We start from the raw sequence: 19441 nt of genomic DNA on the forward strand, positions 1-19441 counted from the left end.
CATCACTGAGACAATCAGACTCATTATAATCCAACATGTCACATCACTGAGACAATCAGACTGATAATCCAACATGTCACATCACTGAGACTATCAGACTCATTATAATCCAACATGTCACATCACTGAGACAATCAGACTGATAATCCAGCATGTCACATCACTGAGACTATCTGACTCATTATAATCCAACATGTCACATCACTGAGACTATCAGACTCATAATCCAACATGTCACATCACTGAGACTATCAGACTCATTATAATCCAACATGTCACATCACTGAGACAATCAGAGTGATAAATCCAACATGTCACATCACCGAGACTATCTGACTTATTATAATCCAACATGTCACATCACTGAGACTATCAGACTCATATTCCAACATGTCACATCACTGAGACTATCTGACTCATAATCCAACATGTCACATCACTGAGACAATCAGACTGATATAATCCAACATGTCACATCACTGAGACAATCAGACTGATAATCCAACACATCACATCACCAAGACAATCAGACTCATTAAAGTCCAACATGTCACATCACTGAGACAATCAGACTCATTAAAATCCAACATGTCACATCACTGAGACAATCAGACTCATAATTCAACATGTCACATCACTGAGCCAATCAGACTCATAATCCAACATGTCACATCACTGAGACTATCAGACTCATAATTCAACATGTCACATCACAGACAATCAGACTCAAAATCCAACATGTCACATCACTGAGACTATCAGACTCATAATTCAACATGTCACATCACTGAGCCAATCAGACTCATAATCCAACATGTCACATCACTGAGACTATCAGACTCATAATCCAACATGTCACATCACTGAGACAATCAGACTCAAAATCCAACATGTCACATCACTTAGACTATCAGACTCATAATTCAACATGTCACATCACTGAGACTATCAGACTCATAATCCAACATGTCACATCACTGAGACTATCAGACTCATAATTCAACATGTCACATCACTGAGACTATCTGACTCATAATTCAACATGTCACATCACTGAGACTATCTGACTCATAATTCAACATGTCACATCACTGAGACTATCTGACTCATAATCCAACATGTCACATCACTGAGACTATCTGACTCATTTTAATCCAACATGTCACATCACTGAGACAATCAGACTGATAATCCAACATGTCACATCACTGAGACAATCAGACTCATAATCCAACATCTCACATCACTGAGACTATCAGACTCATTATCATCCAACATGTCACATCACTGAGACAATCAGACTGATAATCCAACATGTCACATCACTGAGACTATCAGACTCATTAAAATCCAACATGTCACATCACTGAGACAATCAGACTGATAATCCAACATGTCACATCACTGAGACTATCTGACTCATTATAATCCAACATGTCACATCACTGAGACTATCAGACTCATAATCCAACATGTTACATCACTGAGACTATCAGACTCATAATCCAACATGTCACATCACTGAGACAATCAGACTGATAATCCAACATGTCACATCACTGAGACAATCAGACTGATAATCCAACATGTCACATCACTGAGACAATCAGACTGATAATCCAACATGTCACATCACTGAGACTATCAGACTCATTATAATCCAACACATCACATCACTGAGACAATCAGACTCATTATAATCCAACATGTCACATCACTGAGCCAATCAGACTCATTTAATCCAACATGTCACATTACTGAGACTATCAGACTCATAATCCAACATGTCACATCACTGAGACTATCAGACTCATAATCCAACATGTCACATCACTGAGACTATCAGATTCATAATCCAACATGTCACATCACTGAGACTATCAGACTCATAATTCAACATGTCACATCACTGAGACTATCTGACTCATAATTCAACATGTCACATCACCGAGACTATCAGATTCATAATCCAACAGGTCACATCACTGAGACGATCAGACTCATAATCCAACATGTCACATCACTGAGACTATCAGACTCATAATTCAACATGTCACATCACTGAGACTATCAGACTCATAATCCAACATGTCACATCACTGAGACTATCAGACTCATAATCCAACATGTCACATCACTGAGACAATCAGACTCATAATCCAACATGTCACATCACTGAGACTATCAGACTCATAATCCAACATGTCACATCACTGAGACTATCAGACTCATAATTCAACATGTCACATCACTGAGACTATCAGATTCATAATTCAACATGTCACATCACTGAGACTATCTGACTCATAATTCAACATGTCACATCACTGAGACTTTCAGACTCATAATCCAACATGTCACATCACTGAGACTATCAGACTCATAATTCAACATGTCACATCACTGAGACTATCAGACTCATTATAATCCAACATGTCACATCACTGAGACAATCAGACTGATAATCCAACATGTCACATCACTGAGACTATCAGACTCATAATCCAACATGTCACATCACTGAGACTATCAGACTCATAATCCAACATGTCACATCACTGAGACAATCAGACTCATAATCCAACATGTCACATCACTGAGACTATCAGACTCATAATCCAACATGTCACATCACTGAGACAATCTGACTAATTATAATCCAACACGTCACATCACTGAGACAATCGGACTGATAATCCAACATGTCACATCACTGAGACTATCTGACTCATTATAATCCAACATGTCACATCACTGAGACAATCAGACTGATAATCCAACATGTCACATCACTGAGACTATCTGACTCATTATAATCCAACATGTCATCACTGAAACAATCAGACTGATTAATCCAACATGTCACATCACTGAGACTATCAGACTCATTATAATCCAACATGTCACATCACTGAGACAATCAGACTGATAATCCAACATGTCACATCACTGAGACTATCTGACTCATTATAATCCAACATGTCACATCACTGAGACTATCAGACTCATAATCCAACATGTCACATCACTGAGACTATCAGACTCATTATAATCCAACACGTCACATCACTGAGACAATCTGACTCATTATAATCCAACACATCACATCACTGAGACAATCAGACTCATTATAATCCAACATGTCACATCACTGAGCCAATCAGACTCATATTCCAACAAGTCACATTACTGAGGCAATCAGACACATAATCCAATATGTCACATCACTGAGCCAATCAGACTCATAATCCAACATGTCACATCGCTGAGCCAATCACACTCATAATCCAACATGTCACATCACTGAGCCAATCAGACTCATATTCCAACATGTCACATCACTGAGACTATCTGACTCATAATCCAACATGTCACATCACTGAGACTATCAGACTCATAATCCAACATGTCACATCACTGAGACTGTCAGACTCATTATAATCCAACACGTCACATCACTGAGACAATCTGACTCATTATAATCCAACACATCACATCACTGAGACAATCAGACTCATTATAATCCAACATGTCACATCACTGAGACAATCAGACTGATAATCCAACATGTCACATCACTGAGACTATCAGACTCATTATAATCCAACATGTCACATCACTGAGACAATCAGACTGATAATCCAGCATGTCACATCACTGAGACTATCTGACTCATTATAATCCAACATGTCACATCACTGAGACTATCAGACTCATATTCCAACATGTCACATCACTGAGACTATCTGACTCATAATCCAACATGTCACATCACTGAGACAATCAGACTGATAATCCAACATGTCACATCACTGAGACATCACTGACATGTCACATCTGATAGTCTCAACATGTCTCAACATGTTGGACAACATGTCCAACATGTCACATCACTGAGACTATCTGACTTATTATAATCCAACATGTCACATCACTGAGACTATCAGACTCATATTCCAACATGTCACATCACTGAGACTATCTGACTCATAATCCAACATGTCACATCACTGAGACAATCAGACTGATAATCCAACATGTCACATCACTGAGACAATCAGACTGATAATCCAACACATCACATCACCAAGACAATCAGACTCATTAAAGTCCAACATGTCACATCACTGAGACAATCAGACTCATTAAAATCCAACATGTCACATCACTGAGACAATCAGACTCATAATTCAACATGTCACATCACTGAGCCAATCAGACTCATTAATCCAACATGTCACATCACTGAGACTATCAGACTCATAATTCAACATGTCACATCACAGACAATCAGACTCAAAATCCAACATGTCACATCACTGAGACTATCAGACTCATAATTCAACATGTCACATCGCTGAGCCAATCAGACTCATAATCCAACATGTCACATCACTGAGACTATCAGACTCATAATCCAACATGTCACATCACTGAGACAATCAGACTCAAAATCCAACATGTCACATCACTTAGACTATCAGACTCATAATTCAACATGTCACATCACTGAGACTATCAGACTCATAATCCAACATGTCACATCACTGAGACTATCAGACTCATAATTCAACATGTCACATCACTGAGACTATCTGACTCATAATTCAACATGTCACATCACTGAGACTATCTGACTCATAATTCAACATGTCACATCACTGAGACTATCTGACTCATAATCCAACATGTCACATCACTGAGACTATCTGACTCATTTTAATCCAACATGTCACATCACTGAGACAATCAGACTGATAATAATCCAACATGTCACATCACTGAGACAATCAGACTCATAATCCAACATCTCACATCACTGAGACTATCAGACTCATTATCATCCAACATGTCACATCACTGGGACAATCAGACTGATAATCCAACATGTCACATCACTGAGACTATCAGACTCATTAAAATCCAACATGTCACATCACTGAGACAATCAGACTGATAATCCAACATGTCACATCACTGAGACTATCTGACTCATTATAATCCAACATGTCACATCACTGAGACTATCAGACTCATAATCCAACATGTTACATCACTGAGACTATCAGACTCATAATCCAACATGTCACATCACTGAGACAATCAGACTGATAATCCAACATGTCACATCACTGAGACAATCAGACTGATAATCCAACATGTCACATCACTGAGACAATCAGACTGATAATCCAACATGTCACATCACTGAGACTATCAGACTCATTATAATCCAACACATCACATCACTGAGACAATCAGACTCATTATAATCCAACATGTCACATCACTGAGCCAATCAGACTCATTTAATCCAACATGTCACATTACTGAGACTATCAGACTCATAATCCAACATGTCACATCACTGAGACTATCAGACTCATAATCCAACATGTCACATCACTGAGACTATCAGATTCATAATCCAACATGTCACATCACTGAGACTATCAGACTCATAATTCAACATGTCACATCACTGAGACTATCTGACTCATAATTCAACATGTCACATCACTGAGACTATCAGACTCATAATCCAACATGTCACATCACTGAGACGATCAGACTCATAATCCAACATGTCACATCACTGAGACTATCAGACTTATAATTCAACATGTCACATCACTGAGACTATCAGACTCATAATCCAACATGTCACATCACTGAGACTATCAGACTCATAATCCAACATGTCACATCACTGAGACAATCAGACTCATAATCCAACATGTCACATCACTGAGACTATCAGACTCATAATCCAACATGTCACATCACTGAGACTATCAGACTCATAATTCAACATGTCACATCACTGAGACTATCAGATTCATAATTCAACATGTCACATCACTGAGACTATCTGACTCATAATTCAACATGTCACATCACTGAGACTTTCAGACTCATAATCCAACATGTCACATCACTGAGACTATCAGACTCATAATTCAACATGTCACATCACTGAGACTATCAGACTCATTATAATCCAACATGTCACATCACTGAGACAATCAGACTGATAATCCAACATGTCACATCACTGAGACTATCAGACTCATAATCCAACATGTCACATCACTGAGACTATCAGACTCATAATCCAACATGTCACATCACTGAGACAATCAGACTCATAATCCAACATGTCACATCACTGAGACTATCAGACTCATAATCCAACATGTCACATCACTGAGACAATCTGACTAATTATAATCCAACACGTCACATCACTGAGACAATCGGACTGATAATCCAACATGTCACATCACTGAGACTATCTGACTCATTATAATCCAACATGTCACATCACTGAGACAATCAGACTGATAATCCAACATGTCACATCACTGAGACTATCTGACTCATTATAATCCAACATGTCATCACTGAAACAATCAGACTGATAATCCAACATGTCACATCACTGAGACTATCAGACTCATTATAATCCAACATGTCACATCACTGAGACAATCAGACTCATAATCCAACATGTCACATCACTGAGACTATCTGACTCATTATAATCCAACATGTCACATCACTGAGACTATCAGACTCATAATCCAACATGTCACATCACTGAGACTATCAGACTCATTATAATCCAACACGTCACATCACTGAGACAATCTGACTCATTATAATCCAACACATCACATCACTGAGACAATCAGACTCATTATAATCCAACATGTCACATCACTGAGACAATCAGACTCATAATTCAACATGTCACATCACTGAGACTATCAGACTCATAATCCAACATGTCACATCACTGAGACGATCAGACTCATAATCCAACATGTCACATCACTGAGACGATCAGACTCATAATCCAACATGTCACATCACTGAGACTATCAGACTCATAATTCAACATGTCACATCACTGAGACTATCTGACTCATAATTCAACATGTCACATCACTGAGACTATCAGACTCATAATCCAACATGTCACATCACTGAGACGATCAGACTCATAATCCAACATGTCACATCACTGAGACTATCAGACTCATAATTCAACATGTCACATCACTGAGACTATCAGACTCATAATCCAACATGTCACATCACTGAGACTATCAGACTCATAATCCAACATGTCACATCACTGAGACAATCAGACTCATAATCCAACATGTCACATCACTGAGACTATCAGACTCATAATCCAACATGTCACATCACTGAGACTATCAGACTCATAATTCAACATGTCACATCACTGAGACTATCAGATTCATAATTCAACATGTCACATCACTGAGACTATCTGACTCATAATTCAACATGTCACATCACTGAGACTTTCAGACTCATAATCCAACATGTCACATCACTGAGACTATCAGACTCATAATTCAACATGTCACATCACTGAGACTATCAGACTCATTATAATCCAACATGTCACATCACTGAGACAATCAGACTGATAATCCAACATGTCACATCACTGAGACTATCAGACTCATAATCCAACATGTCACATCACTGAGACTATCAGACTCATAATCCAACATGTCACATCACTGAGACAATCAGACTCATAATCCAACATGTCACATCACTGAGACTATCAGACTCATAATCCAACATGTCACATCACTGAGACAATCTGACTAATTATAATCCAACACGTCACATCACTGAGACAATCGGACTGATAATCCAACATGTCACATCACTGAGACTATCTGACTCATTATAATCCAACATGTCACATCACTGAGACAATCAGACTGATAATCCAACATGTCACATCACTGAGACTATCTGACTCATTATAATCCAACATGTCATCACTGAAACAATCAGACTGATAATCCAACATGTCACATCACTGAGACTATCAGACTCATTATAATCCAACATGTCACATCACTGAGACAATCAGACTCATAATCCAACATGTCACATCACTGAGACTATCTGACTCATTATAATCCAACATGTCACATCACTGAGACTATCAGACTCATAATCCAACATGTCACATCACTGAGACTATCAGACTCATTATAATCCAACACGTCACATCACTGAGACAATCTGACTCATTATAATCCAACACATCACATCACTGAGACAATCAGACTCATTATAATCCAACATGTCACATCACTGAGACAATCAGACTGATAATCCAACATGTCACATCACTGAGACTATCAGACTCATTATAATCCAACATGTCACATCACTGAGACAATCAGACTGATAATCCAACATGTCACATCACTGAGACTATCTGACTCATTATAATCCAACATGTCACATCACTGAGACTATCAGACTCATAATCCAACATGTCACATCACTGAGACTATCAGACTCATTATAATCCAACATGTCACATCACTGAGACAATCAGAGTGATAAATCCAACATGTCACATCACTGAGACTATCTGACTTATTATAATCCAACATGTCACATCACTGAGACTATCAGACTCATATTCCAACATGTCACATCACTGAGACAATCAGACTGATAATCCAACATGTCACATCACTGAGACAATCAGACTGATAATCCAACACATCACATCACCAAGACAATCAGACTCATTAAAGTCCAACATGTCACATCACTGAGACAATCAGACTCATTAAAATCCAACATGTCACATCACTGAGCCAATCAGACTCATTTAATCCAACGTCACATCACTGAGACAATCAAACTCATTATAATCCAACACGTCACATCACTGAGACAATCAGACTCATTAAAATCCAACATGTCACATTACTGAGACTATCAGACTCATAATCCAACATGTCACATCACTGAGACTATCAGATTCATAATCCAACAAGTCACATCACTGAGACAATCAGACTCATAATCCAACATGTCACATCACTGAGCCAATCAGACTCATAATCCAACAAGTCACATCACTGAGACAATCAGACTCATAATCCAACATGTCACATCACTGAGCCAATCAGACTCATAATCCAACAAGTCACATCAGTGAGCCAATCAGACTCATAATCCAACATGTCACATCACTGAGACAATCAGACTCATAATCCAACATGTCACATCGCTGAGACTGTCAGACTCATAATTCAACATGTCACATCACTGAGAATATCAGACTCATAATCCAACATGTCACATCACTGAGACTATCAGACTCATAATCCAACATGTCACATCACTGAGCCTATCAGACTCATAATTCAACATGTCACATCACTGAGACTATCAGACTCATAATCCAACATGTCACATCACTGAGACTATCAGACTCATAATCCAACATGTCACATCACTGAGACTATCAGACTCATAATCCAACATGTCACATCACTGAGACAATCAGACTCATAATTCAACATGTCACATCACTGAGACTATCAGACTCATAATCCAACATGTCACATCACAGACTATCAGACTCATAATCCAACATGTCACATCACTGAGACTATCTGACTCATAATCCAACATGTCACATCACTGAGACTATCAGACTCATAATTCAACATGTCACATCACTGAGACTATCAGACTCATAATCCAACATGTCACATCACAGACTATCAGACTCATAATCCAACATGTCACATCACTGAGACTATCTGACTCATAATCCAACATGTCACATCACTGAGACTATCAGACTCATAATCCAACATGTCACATCACTGAGACTATCAGACTCATAATCCAAAATGTCACATCACTGAGACTATCAGACTCATAATCCAACATGTCACATCACTGAGACTATCAGACTCATAATCCAACATGTCACATCACAGACTATCAGACTCATAATCCAACATGTCACATCACTGAGACTATCTGACTCATAATCCAACATGTCACATCACTGAGACTATCAGACTCATAATCCAACATGTCACATCACTGAGACTATCAGACTCATAATCCAAAATGTCACATCACTGAGACTATCAGACTCATAATCCAAGATGTCACATCACTGAGACTATCAGACTCATTATAAGACTCATTATAAAGAAAATGCTAAACATGCTTTGCAGATGAGGTATTATTTGCATTGGACCAAATGTCGTTTCTTCTTTTCTCCACATCTATCTATAATTCCAGCAATCTCTGTGTGTCTGTGTGTCTGTGTGTCTGTGTGTCTGTGTGTTTGTTTGTCTGTGACCGCTGTTTCTCGACAACCACGGGTCCGATATACTTTAAACTTGCCAGGTATATTGCTGGGGACCCGAGGATGTGCCTTTTCAAGGTTTTAAATTAATCGGACAAGTACTTACCGAGCTATGGCGATTTAGCCGTTCGCCGTTCGCTTTGGCGTTGCGAATGGACCAAACCATTGCATGTAAATAGAGGGGGGGGGGGGGTTCTGTGGTCGTTGCGAATGGACCAAACCATTCATGTAAATAGAGGGGGGGGGGTTCTGTGGTCGTTACTGCCACGTGGTTTCAAAGTTTTTTTTTGTTGTTGTTGTTTGCACGCATGTTTTTTTGCACCCACGTACGGGCACGCCCTAGGATGTTTACACACACACACCCCTACACAAATTTTTTTTTTTTTTTTTTTTTGGCAAGGAACGGGCACCCACGTACGGGCACGTCCTAGCTTATATATAGTACGGGCATGCCCTAGTCTATCTATAATTCCAGTAATCTCTGTATGTCTGTGTGTATGTCTGTGACCGCTGTTTCTCGACAACCACAGGTCCGATATACTTGAAACTTGCCAGGTATATTGCTGGGGACCTGAGGATGTGCCTTTTCAAGGTTTCATATTAATCGGACAAGTAGTTACCGAGCTATGGCGATTTAGCCGTTCGCCGTTCGCTTTGGCTTTGCGAATGGACCAAACCATTCATGTAAATAGAGGGGGGGGTTCTGTGGTCGTTCGCTTTGGCTTTGCGAATGGACCAAACCATTTCATGTAAATAGAGGGGGGGGGGGGTTCTGTGGTCGTTACTGCCACGCGGTTTGGAATGTTTTTCCGAACGGGCACCCACGTACGGGCACGTCCTAGTCTATCTATAATTCCAGTAATCTCTGTATGTCTGTGTGTATGTCTGTGACCGCTGTTTCTCGACAACCACGGGTCCGATATACTTGAAACTTGCCAGGTATATTGCTGGGGACCTGAGGATGTGCCTTTTCAAGGTTTCATATTAATCGGAGAAGTAGTTACCGAGCTATGGCGATTTAGCCGTTCGCCGTTCGCTTTGGCTTTGCGAATGGACCAAACCATTCATGTAAATAGAGGGGGGGGGTTCTGTGGTCGTTCGCTTTGGCTTTGCGAATGGACCAAACCATTTCATGTAAATAGAGGGGGGGGGTTCTGTGGTCGTTACTGCCACGCGGTTTGGAATGTTTTTCCGAACGGGCACCCACGTACGGGCACGTCCTAGTTTTCACAATTACATTATTTGGTAAATGTTTAATCTTCGTCTCATATTTCTATAAAACTCTGTTCCAGAACTCTACTGGCTCACCTCTGTACTTCTTGGCAAATTCTAATCTGGCATTTCTAGTTTTGGTGCTGGTGAGAGGTTTCCATCTTGCGGAGTAGCCCTTGTAATTCTGCTGTCAGTCTCCTGTGAACAATAGATTGTGATACTTTGAACACTGCACTCAAGAAGTTGTTGGTGATGTCATTGACATCTTTTTAGGGTTTTTCTTCACAGCTCTGATGATTTTTCTGTCATCAACTTCAGTTGTTTTCCTTCGCCAACCTGGTCGTTGTATATATTGCTAAATACACTGGTATAGTGGTTTCTTTCTTTCTCAAGATATTCCAAATTTTTGTAATTTATATGTCCAATTTTTGTGCTATGGTTCTCATTGAATTATTCTGCTTGTTCAGCTTCTAAATAGCTTGCTTTTCTTTCATAGACAGTTTTCTGGTCTTAATTTGGTTCTTGCCCACCAAAGGCAGACTCCCAAGGCAAAGGCAAAGGCTAAAAACAAAAATAGACATTCACAGCTCTTTTGTGTGTGAATGATCAATGCAAGAAGAAACACCTGTCAGTAATTTTTTTCCAATACTTATGCTTACCTAAAATGGGAGGAATGAACATAAAAAGTGTTATTGTGCTACAATGGTAAAACATACATCCATAGAAATACCAATAAATAAAAGCGGACCTTCTGCGTCGTTGCCTCATATTGATCTTTTGATCTCAAATAAGACCCAGACAACTTTGGTTGTTAATATATTTAGAACCACAAATTATACAACACCTTTTAATTTATATGATACAGAAACTCATAAAATTTAGTGCACACCATCAATACACTTCAAAATATGCTCCGTTTGTTGTCCACAGGACATCAAGGTGGTACGTGAGTTCTTGCCATGTTCGGCTCAGCATGTTCACGTCCAACAGTGCGCATGCAGCTGTGATCAGAAAACGAAGATCCTGCAGGTTTGCCACCTTGGTGTTGACAATATCTTTTGACAAATGCCCACAGAAAAAAAATCAAGGGTGGTTATGCTTGGTGATGATGAGGGACAGGCGGTTAGCCCGTCTCAGCCAATCCAGCGACCTGATAATTTTCATTCAGCACAGGTTGAACGACTCAGGCTCAATGAGGGGAGTGCCGTCCTGTTGCAAAATCATATCGGATTGCAGGTCTTCAACCTGTGGGAAGGTGAATCCTTCCAAAATGTTCGTGTAAATTCTTGAGGTCACTTTATCCTCCATAAAGAAAAATGGACCCACCAAGCGGTCATGGAGAAGGCCACACCACACCACACATGGAGAAGGCCACACCACACCACACCTTCGGACTGTCACATATTTGTTCAATGACGACGTGAGGTTTTTCAGAGCCCCAGATTCTCAAATTGTGCCAGTTGACCTTCTCCGATACATAAAAGCAAGCTTCGTCTGTGAACATGACCTTTTTCAGCTAATCTTCATCATCCTGTATGCGACTGAGCGTTTCCAAGGCAAACACCTTGTGTTTGGGTCCATAATTTGGTTTGAGTTTCTGCAGAATCTGCACCTTATGGCATAAAGCTTCAGTCTTTCACAAATCCTGTGTACAGTGGTGGTTGGTAGTCTCAGTTCTCTGGATGTGTGTTGGATTGACTTTCTGGGACTTTGTTGAAATTATTCCTGTACTCGTTCAACGTCTGCTGCACTTGTGCTTGGTCGACCGGTACTGACAACTTCCAGTTTATGACAACTTCCAGTTTCCTTAAACCTCTTGTACCACTCTCTGATACTAGTCTGCAATGGCAGATTCTTTCCATATCTTGTACAGGAATTACGCTGAACTTGCATCTCGTCTCAAATAACCATTCGGCACACGGAGCTTTCTCCTGTGGAGTCATCATTTTATTTTACATTAAACCATCAGACCTGAAATGAAAGAAAACGATATGAGTTTCTGTATCATATAAAATGAAGGGTATCATTCTATCTTTTGTGGTAATAATTATATTAACAACTAAAGTTGTCCAGGTATTTTTGGAACACACTGTCTATATTATATATACTAGCAACGGTACCCACCCTATGGGCTGGGCTTCAATTGGGAGGCCCAAATGAAAAGGCAAAATATCAGAAATTGAAGGCTTTTTTATTTTAAACGATTCCATATAAACATCCGTTGAATCATATCACACGCAAATCATCAAAATCTAAACGGTACATGGCACCCATTTTGAAAAAAGATTGAATTCTGCAAAACGGAAGCGGCCGCTACACGTCTTTCTCAGTCGCATATTTATGTGTGAAGAGTGCGCGCCGAATCTGTAACACGGAAGCGGCCGCTACACCTGTTTCTCAGTCACTTTGCACACTCTGCCATGTTACTTCGGAGCCGCACGTTTATATAGGAAGAGTTCGTCAGGAGTCTATCTACTCTCTCCTGGTACATAGAATAAACAGTATTTGTGGAATTTCAAGAAAAGCCACATCACTGTTCATATCGGTAAATATTATTCCACTGTGTTTGGAAAAACTGGAAAATTGGAAAACTTGGAAAACTTAGAAAAACAATATAGCCTATTTTATTCCCAGGGGTCCCAGGAATACCCACCCAAAATATCGTTGCGATCGGTTGAGCCGTTTTTGTGGTACCTTCGAATGGACGGACGGACATTTGGTGAATTAGAGTAAGATATACAGTGCATTCAGAAAGTATTCAGACCCCTTCACTTTTTTCACATTTTGTTATGTTGCAGCCTTATGCTGAAATCGTTTAAATTCATTATTTCCCTCATCAATCTACACTCAATACCACATAATGACAAAGAGAAAACAGGATTTTAGAAAGTTTTGCAAATTTATTTTAAAAAACAACTGAAATATCACATTGACATAAGTATTTAGACCTTTGCTATGACACTTGAAATTTAGCTCAGGTGCCTCCCATTTCTCTTGACCATCTTTGAGATGTTTCTATACCTTGATTGGAGTCCACCTGTGGTAAATTCAATTGATTGGACATGATTTGGAAAGGCACACACCTGTCTATATAAGGTCTCACAGCTGACAATGCATATCAGAGCAAAAACCAAGCCATGAGGTCGTAGGAACTGTCTGCAGAGCTCAGATACAGGATTGTGTCGAGGCACAGATCTGGGGAAGCCTACAAAAAAAATTCTCCTGCATTGAAGGTTCCCAAGAGCACAGTGGCCTCCATAATTCTTAAATGGAAGAAGTTTGGAACAACCAGGTCTCTTCCTAGAGCTGGCCGCCCGGCCAAACTGAGCAATCAGGGGAGAAGGGCCTTGGTAAGAGAGGTGACCAAGAACCCGATGGTCACTCTGGCTGAGCTCCAGAGATCCTGTGTGGAGATGGGAGAAGCTTCCAGAAGGACAACCATCACTGCAACACTCCACCGATCTGGGCTCTATGGCAGAGTGGCCAGACGGAAGCCTCTCCTCGGTGAAAGACACATGAAAGCCCGCTTAGAGTTTACAAAAAGCACCTGAAGGACTCTCAGACTGTTAGAAACAAGATTCTGTTGTCTGATGAAACGAAGATTGAACTGTTTTGCCTCAATTCTAAGCGTCATGTCTGGAGGAAACCAGGCACCGCTCATCACCTGCCCAATACCATCCCAACGGTGAAGCATGGTGGTGGCAGCATCATGCTGTGTGGGTGTTTTTCAGCAGCAGGGACTGGGGGACTGGTCAGGGTTGAGGGAACAATGAACAGAGCAAAGCACAGAGATATCCTTAATGAAAACCTGAAGCAGAGTGCTCAGGACCTCAGACTGGGCCGAAGGTTCACCTTCCAACAGGACAATGACCCGAAGCACACAGCCAGGACAACGCAGGAGTGGCTTAGGGACAAGTCTGTGAAGGTCCTTGAGTGGCCCAGCCAGAGCCCTGACTTGAACCCAATCGAAGATCTCTGGAGAGACCTGAAAATGGCTGTCCACCGACGGTCCCCATCCAACCTGACAGAGCTTGAGAGAATCTGCAGAGAAGAATGGCAGAAAATCCCCAAATCCAGGTGTGCAAAGCTTGTCGCGGCATACCCAAGAAGTCTCGAGGCTGTAATCGCTGCCAAAGGTGCTTCAACTAAGTACTGAGTTAAAGGTCTGAATACTTATGTCAATGTGATATTTGAGGTCTTTCTTTTTAATAAATTTGCAAAACTTTCTAAAATCCTGTTTTCTCTTTGTCATTATGGGGTATTGAATGTAGATTGATGAGGGGAAAAATGAATTTAAGCGATTTGAGCATAAGGCTGCAACATAACAAAATGTGAAAAAAGTGAAGGGGTCTGAATACTTTCTGAATGCACTGTCTATCTATATATATATATATATATATATATATATATATATATAAATATGTGTGTGTGTGTTTATCTGAATAAATGCTTTATTTGTTTTTAGAAACATGTGAAAGACCTTGAGAAACAACACCTGAACCGTTATTTTAGTGGGCCATGTTTGGATGACATGCAATTCCCATTAGTTGTTCGTATTACAGGTTTTTACATGCATGCTAACACTATGCCGTGTATCTTATTTCCAGGTTTATCCAGACATGGGGCATTTTTTGACAGACAAACGTGCCAGGAGGCACCAGTACAAAGCGATGACCAATTTCTTTGCCGAGTGTTTCCAAAGGCATGACAACCCAAGAGAACATATAATTGATGAAGACTACGACTACGAAGACGAAGAAGAGTGATGTCATGCATTTGGTCATGAACTCTGGAGACGGGAATGCACCGTCATGTGCCCCTAAAGAGTTTCTCTCCAGTGCTGCTCCAAAGGAGATGACCGTGGAATAAGCGTATTTGTACTTGAAGCAAGGACTCTCGATTCCTTAAGGAATGTTTTGTTCCAAATCTCAAGGCAGGCAACTGGGCCCCAGTATGATTTCGAACGATTTTTGCTGCATGACCTCACAAACGATCATCCAGGTCGAACTGAAGACCCCATCATGACGGCGAGCATAACAACCGCCATCTTATATAAGTTTGCATTGTATATACTTTGTTTCTGAAAGTCACACATATTCTTTGAAATGAGAAATGGTTGGCAAGATTGAAATGTTCTCACATTTTACTGTTTGTTATTCTCCTTTCACTGACCATTTATCTTTGTGACATTATTGGCTTTGACAAACACGCTTTGACACAAAGAAGAAACAAACTCTGCACTCCCGGCAGTTCCAATTTGCTCACAATTCATTAACAGCCGCGGTGCTGGTGAAACTCAGTTCCAATGTAACAGCGTCAATGTAACTTTGAAGCAAAAATCCATCACACCGACATATGTGCACACTGACATGTCTATGCTTGGTCTAATCGGTATCTGCTTCTCTCCAGTGCCTGCCCCAGACAATCACTCCGTAGGAGGCAACACAAAAATTTAGAGCACGTTCACCATCAATACATGAAGAGAGTGATACTTTTGGTGCACTGCATCATCACCTGGTTCGCCGCACTCCTTTAGCAGTGTTCACTACCGCTCAAATACCTTATTGTTTACCTATGATGGGACTCGTACCTACATTGCAAAAGGGGGAAAGTATTGGCATTTCAAATGGTGCTGTGGTGTCACAAACGACCCTTTAACGGTATACTGAGAGCAACCATCGACTCCTACAGGTCACGCGAGCAAACAAACAGACAGGAAATAATTAACTGTAAAGGAAAAGTGCGTTATGGACAATTTCTCCATCGATCTGGAGGGCAGGAATTGCAAAGAGGAGGAAAAACGGTTCAGTGTGAAAAATCATTGCTTTTTAAAGAATTTAGAGTTCTTATTTTATATATACACACAAATTGAACATTTACAGTGCAGCATTGTCCGTGGTGGGATACGTCATGTGGAGTCAAGTCACCACAACAGGGAAATGGCGATTTAGATCTACAGGGTGGTCCAAAATGATGTGCAACTCATTATTTAACTAAATGAATGAATGAATGATCGTTTTTTAAGGCCATTTTCCCCACGAGAGCGGGGGTTGGCCTTGCGGGCCCCATGACAATCATGGATCCCTGTTTGAGGCAATGTTTTTATTGCCGGATGCCCTTTCTGACGCCAACCCTTAGTCGCCTCTTACGATGCGCAGGGATACGGTGTACCTATTCTAAATCTTGGTGCACACCGGGATCATTCATCCCAGCATGCTGGTACTCAATTTGCCGACCTCGGAAGGATGACAGGCCGAGTCAACCCCCCTGGTGTTAATTCAGCGATTGACCGGGATTCCAACTGAGGATCCCAAGCCTGCTCCCTAACCGCTAAGCAACACCAGGCTCCAACTCATTATTTAACTCTCATCCTTTTTTAGTAATGGTCGTTTTTGCTTGTTTTTGTCGAATAATACCCAGGTTTGGCTAATTTTTTTCTTTAGTACAGCGAAAAGATTCTTCAACAAACAATAAGGAGTGATATAATTAGTCGAAGGGCTCATTTCAATCACTGCAGCTCTGGATGATAGCTGCCACATGGACACTGAAGTTGGCGATGACTTGGCTATAAGAAATGAACTTGGTATACATTTGATTTCCCTTATCATATATTTCAACTCCAACAGTACTTGTGGATTGTTTTCGGAGAATTTGGTTTTGAGGGATAATCATAGCATATCGTCAGGAGACTGATCCGGGGAGTAGAGAGGCCATGAGTTGTCCGTCCGTCGAGAAATGAATCAATCACCTGGGAAATGTTGTCTCAAAAACTCCAAAGTACCATTAGATGTATCCGGTAGTGCACCGTCATACTGGAAGATGACTGAATTAATTGTGACGTCTTCCTTCCTTCTCAGCACCAGAAGGAATCTTCTCTGCAGCTTGTCCAAGTGTCTATCTGTGTTGACTCACTGTTTGTCCGGCTTCGTTTTCAAAAAAGAAAGGTCCTATTATACCACTACTTCGGATACAACACCATACCGTCACTTTCGATACAGAAACTGGTTGTTCCACATGTTAGTGCGGTTGGTGTTCTATCCAAAATCTCATATTCTGTTTGTTCATGTGGCCACTGAGATGGAAGTGGACCTCATACTAAAGAAGATATTGTCGAGAAAATTCTGGACTTCTTCGATCTGCTGGGCAATGGTGATGCAAAATTCGAACCTCTTCCTCTTAATTCTTCCGGTCTGGTGCTGTAGTAGCTGTATCTTGCATGGACACAGTTTCACATCGTCGTGCATGATTCTGACAACAGTCGTGCAAGAAGTTCCCACCAGCTCGGAGCGTCAACTTCTTCACAGAAGTCTGCACAGTTTCTCTTACAGGCTCGATCTTGTCAGGTGTTCTCACTGAAGGTTTTCGACCACTGTGTCCTTCATTTTGGTCTTTCATACTTGGTGTCTCAAAACCTATCAACAATACGTTTGATTATTTTATTTTTTGGATTTGGATAGACCCAAGAAAATGCCTTTGTGTAGAAACACATGACTTAATCACAAAAACATCTCTAAAATAAGCATCCATTGGGGCACAAATGGATTATTCAACATGGTGGAAACAACAATGGGAAAACCTTTATACCTTGTTCTTTAGACAACTTGAACATAAAGAGGGTCCTCTCTCTCTCTCTCATATACAATATATATATATATATATATATATATACCAGTTTGTTTTCTTGCATGTATGGACAAACTGCGTTCGCCCCATTGGTTGGACAGCTGTTCCGATTTCACCCACAATTGTAACCTGAAAAGAATAATTTGGCTGCCATTTTGTGAAGGTGCCTGGCCTCAGACCTTTGGCGTCACCCATGGGCAAGTGCAATTGGAAATATCCAAGCTATATGCCCACAATGTATTATGTATGTGCATAAAGCTGCAGTAGGCCTGTTTTTGCTTAATGTATGTAAGTTTTTATTTATTTATTGTTTTTGGGAGTGATTGCGACAGCGGTCTATCGTCTATACACCTTTGAAATAAAGGGATGAGCAAATGCGCAGTAAATGAAAGTTTTTTTTTTTTGCATAACGTC

At 40.4% G+C, this 19441-nt stretch overlaps 1 protein-coding gene across 1 annotated transcript in view; it reads left to right on the forward strand.

Moving 5' to 3' along the window:
- LOC137429981 (inactive dipeptidyl peptidase 10) overlaps positions 1-16548 on the forward strand; it is a 380373-nt gene extending 363825 nt beyond the window's left edge. Inside the window, exon 27 of the mRNA XM_068120409.2 lies at positions 16012-16548. Within this exon, the coding sequence (XP_067976510.2) occupies positions 16012-16170 (159 nt within the window). The 3' untranslated portion in view covers positions 16171-16548. The remainder of the gene's footprint in view (positions 1-16011) is intronic.
- Positions 16549-19441: the final 2893 nt, after the last annotated feature.

Source organism: Myxine glutinosa, chromosome 6 (assembly GCF_964187855.1).
Source record: "Myxine glutinosa chromosome 6, kmMyxGlut1.1, whole genome shotgun sequence".
In the NCBI taxonomy this organism is placed as follows: Eukaryota; Metazoa; Chordata; class Myxini; order Myxiniformes; family Myxinidae; genus Myxine; species Myxine glutinosa.